At 44.1% G+C, this 13,529-nt stretch overlaps 1 protein-coding gene across 1 annotated transcript; it reads left to right on the top strand.

Moving 5' to 3' along the window:
• The first annotated feature begins 6,029 nt into the window (after positions 1 to 6,029).
• On the top strand, positions 6,030 to 13,316 carry LOC118938111 (zinc finger protein 501-like). Its single transcript, XM_036939813.1, has 2 exons — positions 6,030 to 6,622; positions 10,690 to 13,316. Exons 1-2 carry the CDS (start codon positions 6,289 to 6,291, stop codon positions 11,781 to 11,783), a joined length of 1,428 nt encoding a protein of 475 aa, XP_036795708.1. The 5' UTR covers positions 6,030 to 6,288; the 3' UTR covers positions 11,784 to 13,316.
• Positions 13,317 to 13,529: the final 213 nt, after the last annotated feature.

Here is a 13,529-nt window from a genome sequence, read left to right as displayed (position 1 = left end):
TAGGGGAGGTTTTGGCCCAGCATCGTCCAATTTAGGGGAGGTTTTGGCCCAGCATCGTCTGGGTTAAGGGAGGGTTTGGCTCCGCATCGTCCGGGTTAGTGGAGAGTTTGGCCCAGCATCGCCGGGATAGGGGAGGGTTTGGCCGGCAGGGATGTTGTTGTCCCATCGTGAACTAGCGACTCCTGTGGCGGGCCGGGCACAATGCACGCTGACACGGTCGCCAGGTGTACAGTGTTAACTCCACCACATTGGTGCGGCTGGCTTCCGGGTTAAGCGGGCATTGTGTCAAGAAGCAGTACGGCTTGGTTGGGTTGGGTTTCGGAGGACGCACGGCTCTCGACCTTTGCCTCTCCCGAGTCTGTACTGGAGTTGCAGCGATGGTACAAGACTGTAACTACCAATTGGATACAACGAAATTGTGGAGAATTTTCTTATTTTTTTAAATGGAATAAAATAAAAATATATATAGTTTTTAAAGCCAACAAAGGGCAAAGCCCTAATTCTCACTCAGAACTCTCCCAGCTGAAAATGTTTTCCATTGTGTTTTGAGTATCTGCCCCTCCCACAGACGCATCATAGCTGTAGCCCCTCCCCTCAAAAGCATCATAGCTGTAGCCCCTCCCCCTCAGAAGCATCATAGCTGTAGCCCCTCCCCACCAGAGGCATAAACTACTGTACTGACGTTTTCAAGTTTGATTCAGAAGATAGAGAGATTTTTAATTAGAGAAGAAGGGATTCACTTTTTCAATGATACTATAGTTATCACGTTTCACATTGGATTTATTAACTACAGAAAGGTAAGATGTGTTTTTAATGCTGATGTCACTGAACACACACTGAAGTTCAACGTTCCTCCATAGAAGCCTCCTCCTCCGTAGGTATAATTCTGTGGGTCTAATTCAGATAATGATACGCTACAACAAGATGCCCAGCTCTTCAAGTCAAGCCTGCTCCTCCCTCTCTTGCTCTCTCCGCCCACAAAATGTATGTGGCTTCTTGCGCTCTACACTTGTCTGTCCATCACGCATGTAAATAACTAGCTTGCCCACTCCCATAGCAAGCTGCTCTGTCCACACTGATTGGTGCGGAATGAAAGGAGTTCTGGTTCTAGAATTTTGATTCCAACCCCTGGGGTGTATTCATTATAAAACGGGGAGGGGCTTATCAGAATTTGTCCAATAGAAAATCCGCCCAAAATTGCAAAATGTTCCCGAATCAGCAAATGTTTTACCCAGTTAGGAAATCTGAAAACACATCAGAGGGAACACACAGGAGAAAAACCTTTCCAATGTTCCCAGTGTGGAAAGCATTTTACCCAGTTAGGGAACCTGAAAACACATCAGAGGGAGCACACAGGGGAAGACCTTCCACATTTTCCAGGATGTGTTCTGGACCTACAATAAGATCATAAAGGGGGGGGCTGTGTTCTGACGTGTGTGACTGAGAATTTGTGTTTTTGTTGATGTCGCATGAAATCATGTTTGTATGAAATATTACCACAAAAAAAAAATAGGCCTACTTGAGTTTTTATTCCTCTCGAGACGAGACATTTTAAAACGTGTATTTTATTTTGATTATGGATTTGGATTGATTGAATAGAAATATGAACCCTTTAGATGTTAAAGATTTGATTTGGAAAGTTGTAGATTTTATTAAATAGATTTGAATGAATGTGTATTTCTTGTTTCTAACTTTGAAAATAACTCGTCAATTTAGTCGTTTTGTTTCATTTAATTAATTTGTGTTGTCGTGTCTGTGACTATCATTAAATGTGAAGACTTATTTATCAAATCAGTTCTCTGTGTGTAATTACTGATTAAACTAATCATGTAAACTTGAATTAACTAGGAAGTCGAGGCACCACGGGAAGATTTTGTTTATAGAATGTCAATTTCCCGAATATAACTCTTCAGATATTTTTATATATTATCAAAAACAGTCGCTTATTGTTATGAATTAATTGTTATTATTACCTCATCAGTTGTCATTACTGAACGTCGCAAACCCTTGGATATCTGCACGAAACCCTAGCCTAAATCATGAATCAGCGATATACAAATTGGCTTAATTATTTATTTACTAACTAACTAAATAATCACACAGAATGACATAACAGACAAACAGTGTATATTTGGATTACTACATGATACAATGACAAAAGTCCCTAGTGGACGAAGCCGGTATGATGGCTTGGTAGACAAAGGAAAGGGGTGGGGACTGAGAAAGAGCGGGAAAGACAACATGGATTCACTACACACAGAGGATAATTGTACTCATGGACATGCTAATACTTTGCACGTGAACAGCCGCTCATTCTGAAAGAAATTGCGATGTACATATTTACGCTTTTATGTCGTCGTTGTTGTCTCTCCGTTGAAAACACTTGATCGTCCTGTAGAGTTCATCAGAGTCTCTGGTTAACTTTCCCAGAAGTCACAATGTCTTTCGTGGTTGTAGGCGGTTAGAATGGGTACTTCAGAGTACCATTCAGAAATGTTCTCATAGGTTAGATGCTTCGGCGGTTGTCGGTATTCTAGTTCTAGGTTCACGTCATTTCTAGCTTCAGACTAGTAATGTGTTTTATCTAGAATTTGCTCCTTCTGTAGTTTTTTTATTTCTTTTTATTTTACCTTTATTTAGCTAGGCAAGTCAGTTGAGAACAAATTCTTATTTTCAATGACGGCCTAGGAACAGTGGGTTAACTGCCTGTTCAGGGGCAGAACGACAGATTCGTACCTTCTCAGCTCGGGGATTTGAACTTGCAACCTTCCGGTTACTAGTCCAACGCTCTAGCCGCCCCTAGCCTAGTGATCAATAGTCTCAGTGATCGATAGTGATTGATAGTCTCAGTTTAAACCTTTCCAGCTGTGTAGCGAAAACTACAGCTGTATGGTCTAATGGTCTATAGAATTGTAGCCATTCCAACGTGGGGACTCTGTCCCGGCGTTCTCTGACTTAATGTAGGAAGTGGATTTTATACTCTGTGGAAAAAAAGGGCGGTTCTATGACGCCTGATGTAAAGTCTAGACTCACGGGGGGGTGTGGCCACTGACCAGTGGAACTTTATAACTAAACAAGTATCTCGTTTAGAAGGCCAACATGACATTACATCTTCTCACAAATAGTTTCATATTAAATCATATTTTTTTACACAACATTCAGGTAGAAAACTAATAACTGAGAAATGTACACTTCCAAAGCTATAGTTATTCTGTACTACCCTTCTTCCTGATGTCACAAAATAAAACAACTTTGACATGACTGTTCTTTAAATACCCACGGACCGCATTCTCCCACATTCTCAAAATTAGAAATATTGTTTAATTTTTCAACCTTGGGAAATATAAGTTAGGTTTATTCCCCCTCTCTTTCTGCATGACCAGGGGGAGAGGGTCTGACCAGGGGGAGAGAGTCTGACCAGGGGGAGAGAGTCTGACCAGGGGGAGAGAGTCTGACCAGGGGGAGAGAGTAGGGGGAGAGAGTCTGACCAGGGGGAGAGGGTCTGACCAGGGGAGAGAGTCTGACCAGGGGGAGAGGGTCTGACCAGGGGGAGAGAGTCTGACCAGGGGGAGAGAGTCTGACCAGGGGGAGAGAGTCTGACCAGGGGGAGAGGGTCTGACCAGGGGGAGAGGGTCTGACCAGGGGGAGAGAGTCTCTGCCAGGGGGAGAGGGGTGGGGAGCCACGATATACACCCCAAAGGACCACGTCGTGACCCCCCCCAGAATGAGAGGGGTGGGGAGCCACGATATACACCCCAAAGGACCACGTCGTGACCCCCCCCCAGAATGAGAGAGCGGTGGGGAGCCACGATATACACCCCAAAGGACCACGTCGTGACCCCCCCCAGAATGAGAGAGCGGTGGGGAGCTACGATATACACCCCAAAGGACCACGTCGTGACCCCCCCCAGAATGAGAGAGCGGTGGGGAGCCACGATATACACCCCAAAGGACCACGTCGTGACCCCCCCCCCCCAGAATGAGAGAGCGGTGGGGAGCCACGATATACACCCCAAAGGACCACGTCGTGACCCCCCCCAGAATGAGAGAGCGGTGGGGAGCCACGATATACACCCCAAAGGACCACGTCGTGACCCCCCCCCCCAGAATGAGAGAGCGGTGGGGAGCCACGATATACACCCCAAAGGACCACGTCGTGACCCCCCCCAGAATGAGAGAGCGGTGGGGAGCCACGATATACACCCCAAAGGACCACGTCGTGACCCCCCCCAGAATGAGAGAGCGGTTGGGAGCCACGATATACACCCCAAAGGACCACGTCGTGACCCCCCCCCCAGAATGAGAGAGCGGTGGGGAGCCACGATATACACCCCAAAGGACCACGTCGTGACCCCCCCCCCCCAGAATGAGAGAGCGGTGGGGAGCCACGATATACACCCCAAAGGACCACGTCGTGACCCCCCCCCCAGAATGAGAGAGCGGTGGGGAGCCACGATATACACCCCAAAGGACCATGTCGTGACCCCCCCCCCCCCAGAATGAGAGCGGTGGGGAGCCACGATATACACCCCAAAGGACCACGTCGTGACCCCCCCCCCAGAATGAGAGCGGTGGGGAGCCACGATATACACCCCAAAGGACCACGTCGTGACCCCCCCCCCCAGAATGAGAGCGGTGGGGAGCGACGATATACACCCCAAAGGACCACGTCGTGACCCCCCCCCCAGAATGAGAGCGGTGGGGAGCCACGATATACACCCCAAAGGACCACGTCGTGACCCCCCCCCCAGAATGAGAGCGGTGGGGAGCCACGATATACACCCCAAAGGACCACGTCGTGACCCCCCCCAGAATGAGAGGGCGGTGGGGAGCCACGATATACACCCCAAAGGACCACGTCGTGACCCCCCCCCCCAGAATGAGAGCGGTGGGGAGCCACGATATACACCCCAAAGGACCACGTCGTGACCCCCCCAGAATGAGAGGGTGGTGGGGAGCCACGATATACACCCCAAAGGACCACGTCGTGACCCCCCCCAGAATGAGAGGGGTGGGGAGCCACGATATACACCCCAAAGGACCACGTCGTGACCCCCCCCAGAATGAGAGGGCGGTGGGGAGCCACGATATACACCCCAAAGGACCACGTCGTGACCCCCCCCCCCCCCCCTCAGAATGAGAGCGGTGGGGAGCCACGATATACAAATAAAAATCAAATGTGGAACGCCGCTAGGACACGTTCATTATATACACTGAATTTACAAAACGTTATGAACACCTGCTCTTTCCATGACACAGCCCACCTACACAAGCTACTTTATATTCGTAAAATATTCCAATCAGATTCCACCATACCCATTAGTATACCGTGTATTCAGAAAGTATTCAGCTAACATTGATTCAATCGTTTTTTTCCCTCATCAATCTATACACAATACCCTATAATGACATCACAATACCCCATAATGATATCACAATACCCCATAATGACATCACAATACCCCATAATGATATCACAATACACCATAATGATGTCACAATACCCCATAATGACAAAGCAAAAACAGGTTTTTATATAAAAATAAATAAATCCAATATCACATTTACACGGTATACAGACCTTTACTCAGTACTTTGTTGAAGCAACTTTGGCAGCGATTACAGCCTTGAGTCTTCATGGGTATGAGGCTTCAAGCTTGGCACACCTGTATTTGGGGAGTTTCTCCAATTCTCTGCAGATCCCATTCTTCTCTGAAGAGTGTCTGGGCCACTCAAGGGCATTCAGAGACTTGTCCCGATTTCCCCTCTGCTTTATCAAGGGTGTCAATAACTGTAGGTGTTTATTTTTGATCATATCTATTTATTGTATCTGAACTAATCAATCAACACTTGTTGCTCTTTGTATGTGTTGATATAATATTCATATTTAATGGAGAGGAAAAAAATGTTTCCCTGAACTGCTTTATAATATTATAATTCAATGAAGAAAATAAAAAGTTTTCCCTCCTCAACTGCGTTTCCTCCCTCCAGACAGCAGATGGCGATATGTGTCTTTCAGGCGATGTTTCCACTGTGACGTATAATCTAGTGGACGGAACGCTTCTTCAACAACTGCAGCCACCTCGGTAGCTCGCCAGACAACAACGTCGGAACATTCAAGTTCTTTAGACAATTTCCTGGTTTAATTTGCAACTATGTTTTAAACATACTTCTGTGTGAAAGAACTAGTTATCCCATTTAATTTCGTATTGGCGTTGTTGCTGTTAGCTGTCTGGTTAAGTTAGCACTAGTCTAGTCGCTAATGCTAATGAGCTAACATCCCCGACCATGAGTTTACTAAGCTACACTGAGAATTGCTTGACGGAGAAAGGAAATCTCATGGGAGAGGAGACTGTTACCGTCAAGAAAGAAGTAGAAGGTGAGGCTGTTACAGTGAAAGAAGGGGAAGAGTCTTTCAGCGTGAAAGAGGAGGAGGATGTTACAGTGAAGGAAGAGGAAGATACAGTTTTTGTAATGAAGGAGGAGGATGGGGAGATGACTGTCACAGTGAAAGAGGAGGAAGACGTTTTTGGAGTGAAGGAGGAAGAGGGGGAGATTACTGTCACATTAGAGGAGGACGAAGAAGAGAAGACTGGAGAACTGATTAACACCAGTAAATACAGTGAGTACTATCTTATAAAACAGGGACATTGATCTGATTAACACCAGTAAGGACAAACTCTGCAGTTAGTGAAATAATGTGTGGTTTTAAAAGACAATTCTACACTTGAATATGTTGTTCTGTAGGTATTGTTATACGTCCTCCAGTGATTTTTTTGTTGTTGTAACGTTTCCTGTTGAAAAGCTTTATATAAACGTAAATACAGTAAATGACAAACACAAATAAAACACGAGCAAAATGAGTTACAACTTAAAGGAGTTGGTCTGATGAGAAATGGTGATGTCAATCTTCATTTGCTTGAGGAACAAATAGAGGAACTTGTGTTATGTCACGACTTACCTGGACCACCTGTTGAGATGTGTCATGACTTACCTGGACCACCTGTTGAGATGTGTCACGACTTACCTGGACCACCTGTTGAGATGTGCCATGACTTACCTGGACCACCTGTTGAGATGTCATGACTTACCTGGACCACCTGTTGAGATGTGCCATGACTTACCTGGACCACCTGTTGAGATGTCATGACTTACCTGGACCCCCTGTTGAGATGTGTCACGACTTACCTGGACCACCTGTTGAGATGTGTCATGACTTACCTGGACCACCTGTTGAGATGTGTCATGACTTACCTGGACCACCTGTTGAGATGTGTCATGACTTACCTGGACCACCTGTTGAGATGTGTCATGTCATGACTTACCTGGACACCTGTTGAGATGTGTCATGTCATGACTTACCTGGACGACCTGTTGAGATGTGTCATGTCATGACTTACCTGGACCACCTGTTGAGAAGTGCCATGACTTACCTGGACCACCAGTTGAGATGTGTCACGACTTACCTGGACCACCTGTTGAGATGTGTCATGTCATGACTTACCTGGACCACCTGTTGAGAAGTGCCATGACTTACCTGGACCACCAGTTGAGATGTCATGACTTACCTGGACCACCTGTTGAGATGTCACGACTTACCTGGAACACCTGTTGAGATGTCACGACTTACCTGGACCACCTGCTGAGATGTGTCATGTCCTGACTTACCTGGACCACCTGCTGAGATGTGTCATGTCATGACTTACCTGGACCACCTGTTGAGATGTCATGACTTACCTGGACCACCTGTTGAGATGTGCCATGACTTACCTGGACCACCTGTTGAGATGTGCCATGACTTACCTGGACCACCTGTTGAAATGTGCCATGACTTACCTGGACCACCTGTTGAGATGTGTCACGACTTACCTGGACCACCTGTTGAGATGTCATGACTTACCTGGACCACCTGTTGAGATGTGCCATGACTTACCTGGACCACCTGTTGAGATGTGCCATGACTTACCTGGACCACCTGTTGAGATGTGCCATGACTTACCTGGACCACCTGTTGAGATGTGCCACGACTTACCTGGACCACCTGTTGAGATGTGTCACGACTTACCTGGACCACCTGTTGAGATGTGTCACGACTTACCTGGACCACCTGTTGAGATGTGTCATGACTTACCTGGACCACCTGTTGAGATGTGGCATGACATGACTTACCTGGACCACCTGTTGAGATGTGCCATGACTTACCTGGACCACCTGTTGAGATGTGTCACGACTTACCTGGACCACCTGTTGAGATGTGTCACGACTTACCTGGACCACCTGTTGAGATGTGTCATGACACGACTTACCTGGACCACCTGTTGAGATGTGTCATGACACGACTTACCTGGACCACCTGTTGAGATGTGTCATGACATGACTTACCTGGACTACCTGTTGAGATGTGTCATGACATGACTTACCAGGACACCTGTTGAGATGTGCCTTGTGTTCAGTAAATCAGGTGTTAAAGGAGACTACCGCTATAAAGCTTCCATGAGTTTGATCCACCAACAAAACGTTAATGGATTAAAAGCTTCCCAATATATATATTCACAACATTTTTAAGGGCGATTCCATGTAAAAGTCCAACTGAGCACATATAAAGTTAGTCATTTTCAAATGAAACCACATGCATCGTTATCCTTAAGAACTATATGTTGGAGTTCAGGCAAGATTAAATAGGACATTGCATAATCTTATATTTGTCTAAATTAAACTGGTTAACTTTTTTTATATACAGTACCTGCCAAAAGTTTGGACACACCTGTTAATTGAAATGCATTCCAGGTGACTACCTCATGAAGCTGGTTGAGAGAATGCCAAGTGTGCAATTTTTTTGATTTGTTTAACACTTGTTTTGGTTACTATATGATTCAATATGTGTTATTTCATAGTTTTGATGTCTTCACTAGTTTTCTACAATGTAGAAAATAGTAAAAATAAAGAAAAACCCTTTAATGAGGAGGTGTTCTAAAACGGTTGACCGGTAGTGTATTTACAACAAATATATAAATTCAAAGAAAGAAGGTCACCCATTGGTAGATGGGTTTAACAACAACAAGAAGCAGACATTTAATATCCCTTTGAGCTTGAGGTGAAGTTATTAATTATTTGACTGTATTGAAATGTTTTTGTAATAATACAAGTTTTAAATTTGCTTGATGAGTAGTGAGTGAATTTAGGGTGGCAGCACATATATTCCAAGTGATTTCAATGAGTTTTTCTCCATTCTGATTGGTTTATACTGTTCAATTCAACTTCAACCCCCCCCCCCCCCCCAAACAGTCATCATGTTAAACAATTCCTGCATTTGAGATCATTTCCACACCGCCACGTAGGGCTGCTCGATATGGGCAAGAAATCTGGGCCTTATTTTTAACCACATCTTGCAATTTGACTTGCGATTTAGAGCAAAACACTTGGGTTAACGGTTGGAATCATGGGACTAGAATGTTTATTCTAAATATACAGTTAGAATATAACAGTGGGGACTTTGAATACGTTGACATGACAACAAATGAAAATCCCAGGGAGGTTGTGACAGGGTAGGAACTAATGTGTGGATAGGTGTTTCCTAGGGGGACCCTATAATCTTTGGCAACATTGAATGTTTTCGCTTAGCTTCTTCATGTAGCTTCTTCATGTAGCTTCTTCATGTAGCTTCTTCATGTAGCTTCTTCATGTCGCTTCTTCATGTCGCTTCTTCATGTCGCTTCTTCATGTCGCTTCTTCATGTCGCTTCTTCTTGTCGCTTCTTCATGTCGCTTCTTCTTGCTTTGCGTTGTACCTCTTTTAATTTAGAAGACACTGTTGCACGAACAACATGCTGATTTAGGTCTACACCATCACTGGTGTTATCAGGCTGTATAGCTAATTATAATAACTTCCGTATCATTTGCACTCACTGTATATAGACTTTTTGTTTTCTTTTGTTTTACTGTATTATTGACTGTATGTTTGTTTATTCCATGTGTAACTCTGTGTTGTTGTTTGTTTATTCCATGTGTAACTCTGTGTCGTTGTTTGTGGTCTCACTGCTTTGCTTTATCTTGGCCAGGTCGCAGTTGTAAATGAGAACTTGTTACCTAAGTTAAGCCAGCCTGGTTAAATAAAGGTGAAATAAATAACATTACGCTTGCTCTTACTCAGTACATTTATTAGCTAAGTTAGCATTAGTTACCATTAGCATTAGCGGCTAACAAGATTGAGGAACAACTTGCTAATAAAAGACAAACTAGCTGTTTGCAGATGCAAGAAACACAAGCTAATAGTGTAATTAATAAATAGCCTGGCTGGGCTGTGGGACAGTGGAGATTCGTTTATAAATTGCCTGGCAGGGCAGTGGGACAGTGGAGATTAGTTTATAAATTGCCTGGCTGGACAGTGGAGATTAGTTTATAAATTGCCTGGCTGGGCTGTGGGACAGTGGAGATTAGTTTATAAATTGCCTGGCTTGGCCTTGGGACAGTGGTTGTATAGGGATAATTCAAATATAATTGTTAACCGGCATTACCCAGGGATCATCATGAATAACTAACGGCTATTAACCAATCAGTATCCACAATCCAAATGTACTGTTTTATAATGAGGGATCTAGTCTCTAGATTAAACCTCATAGGAAGACAGTTTTTATCATGAGGAGGATTCATTCAGGTCTCTGTTTAACCAAATACTATTTGTTTTTGGCAGGAAAGAGACCAGCCTCTCACTCTGACAGCAGGAAGAGTCCTTCAGGGGAACCAGGCCCAGAGACTCCCAAACCAGCGAGACGACATCACTGCTCCCTGTGTAAAATGAGTTTTAAGTGGTCATGGAAGCTGAAAGAGCATAAAAGGACACACGTAGGAGAAAAGCCATTCCAATGCTCCCAGTGTGGAAAGAGTTTTACTTTGTTAGGGAGCCTGAACAAACATAAGAGAATACACACAGGAGAAAAGCCTTATCACTGCTCCCAATGTGGAAATAATTTTATGTGGTTAGGGAGCCTGAACAAACATAAGCGAATACACTCGGGAGAGAAGCCTTTCCCCTGTTCCCATTGTGGAAAGAATTTTAGGTTGTTAGATACCCTGAAGGAGCACGAGAGGACACACACAGGGGAAAAACCTTACCATTGCTCCCAGTGTGGAAATAGTTTTTCCCAGTTAGGGAACCTAAACAAACACAAAAAAATACACTCTGGAGAGAAACCGTACCCCTGTTCCCATTGTGGAAAGAATTTTAGGTTGTTAGATAATCTGAAAGAGCATGAGAGAACACACACAGGGGAGAAACCTTACCAATGCTCCCAGTGTGGAAAGGATTTTACCCAGTTAGGAAACCTAAAAAAGCATGAGATAATCCACTCTAGAGATAAGCCTTACCACTGCGCCCATTGTGAAAAGAGATTTACCCAGTTAGGGAGCCTGAACAAACATAAGAGAATACACTCTGGAGAGAAGCCTTACCCTTGTTCCCATTGTGGGAAGAATTTTAGGTTGTTAGATAATCTGAAGGAGCATGAGAGGACACACACAGGGGAGAAACCTTACCATTGCGCCCAGTGTGGAAAGGATTTTACCAAGTTAGGGAACCTAAAAGAGCATGAGAGGACACACACAGGGGAGAAGCCTTATCACTGCTCCCATTGTGGAAAGAGTTTTATCCAGCTAGGGAACCTGAATAAACATAAGAGAATACACTCTGGAGAGAAGCCTTACCCCTGTTCCCAGTGTGGAAAGAGTTTTACCCAGTTGGGGAACTTAAACAAACATAAGAGAATACACTCTGCAGAGAAGCCTTAACATTGTTCCAAGTTAGGGAACCTGAAAAGGCATGAGAACATAAACACAGTTTGGATAGAGTTTTAGTTCGGGAACCTAATTGTGGAAAGACATTTTCCCGGACAGAGAATCTGAAATCACATGAGAGCATAGACAAGACTAGTGTTCTGACTTATGTTTTTGAGTGTTGTTTTTATCAAATCCCCCCCCCCCCCCCCCCTCCCCCTAAATAGTCCTACTTTAGTTTTTTCCTCTTGAGACATGATTACAATTACAATAAAGTTACAATTTAAAATGTGTATTTTATTTTTATTTTGGATTGATTGAATAGAAATATGAACCCTCAGATGTTAATGATATGATTTGGAAAGTTGTCAAATGTAATTATTAAATGGAGGACTATAAAACGTATCTGTAAGCCACCATTTTAAAACAGGTTCTCTGGCAGAAAATGCGTATCAGCTAATTACAATCGGGGATTTACTAGCAGGCTAAATTGAAGCGGTTCTCATCAGATAACATGGCACACGTTACAGCCCTATGCTTGTGTTGGTTGCAGGAGCAGTACGCTGCTGTTTCCTGCTTGTGTTGGTTACAGGAGCAGTTCTCATCAGATAACATGGCACACGTTACAGCCCTATGCTTGTGTTGGTTGCAGGAGCAGTACGCTGCTGCTTGTGTTGGTTACAGGAGCAGTTCTCATCAGATAACATGGCACACGTTACAGCCCTATGCTTGTGTTGGTTGCAGGAGCAGTACGCTGCTGCTTGTGTTGGTTACAGGAGCAGTTCTCATCAGATAACATGGCACACGTTACAGCCCTATGCTTGTGTTGGTTGCAGGAGCAGTACGCTGCTGTTTCCTGCTCGGCAAATATCTCAGAAAAAGTACAAATGTGAGCCCACAACCCAAATGTATCACATAAGAAGTAGATGGCGTATCTCACAATCGATTGTCCGTCCCGAATTTAGTGTGTTCACTGTGACAAAGTTGATTATTTTCATAGCTTTGTGATATTCCACACAGTTGAGACTGCAATACTGCCATCTGTAGGATGATGAGACTGCAATACCGCCATCTGTAGGGTGATAATGAGACTGCAATACTGCCATCTGTAGGGTGATAATGAGACTGCAATACTGCCATCTGTAGGGTGATAATGAGACTGCAATAGTGCCATCTGTAGGGTGATAATGAGGCTGCAATACTGCCATCTGTAGGGTGATAATGAGACTGAAATACTGCCATCGGTAGGATGATAATGACACTGCCATCTGTAGGATGATAATGAGACTGCAATACTGCCATCAGTAGGATGATAATGACACTGCCATCGGTAGGATGATAATGACACTGCCATCTGTAGGATGATAATGAGACTGCAATACTGCCATCAGTAGGATGATAATGACACTGCCATCGGTAGGATGATAATGACACTGCCATCTGTAGGATGATAAATGAGACTGCCATCTGTAGGATGATAATGAGAGTTAAACCTGTAAACATACCATATTCTAAACATTGGGTTTTAGGCTGGGTTTCTGTACAGCACTTTGAGATATCAGCTGATGTAAGAAGGGCTTTATAAATAAATACATTGGATTTTAATTATTTCCACAATATGGATATTAGGCCATATCAACGTTGTCGGTCCTACATTTAGGTGTTCCTGTAATATAGTCTATTCAATATGGTTATTAGGCAATAGCACTGTGTTTGTGTTCAAGGCTGAAGAAAGAGGTAGTTCCTTATTCAATTCACTCT

Source organism: Oncorhynchus mykiss, chromosome 13 (genome assembly GCF_013265735.2).
Source record: "Oncorhynchus mykiss isolate Arlee chromosome 13, USDA_OmykA_1.1, whole genome shotgun sequence".
Classification (NCBI taxonomy): domain Eukaryota; kingdom Metazoa; phylum Chordata; class Actinopteri; order Salmoniformes; family Salmonidae; genus Oncorhynchus; species Oncorhynchus mykiss.
The sequence above is the reverse complement of the archived record's forward strand: the minus strand, read 5'-3'. Positions and strand labels throughout refer to the sequence as shown.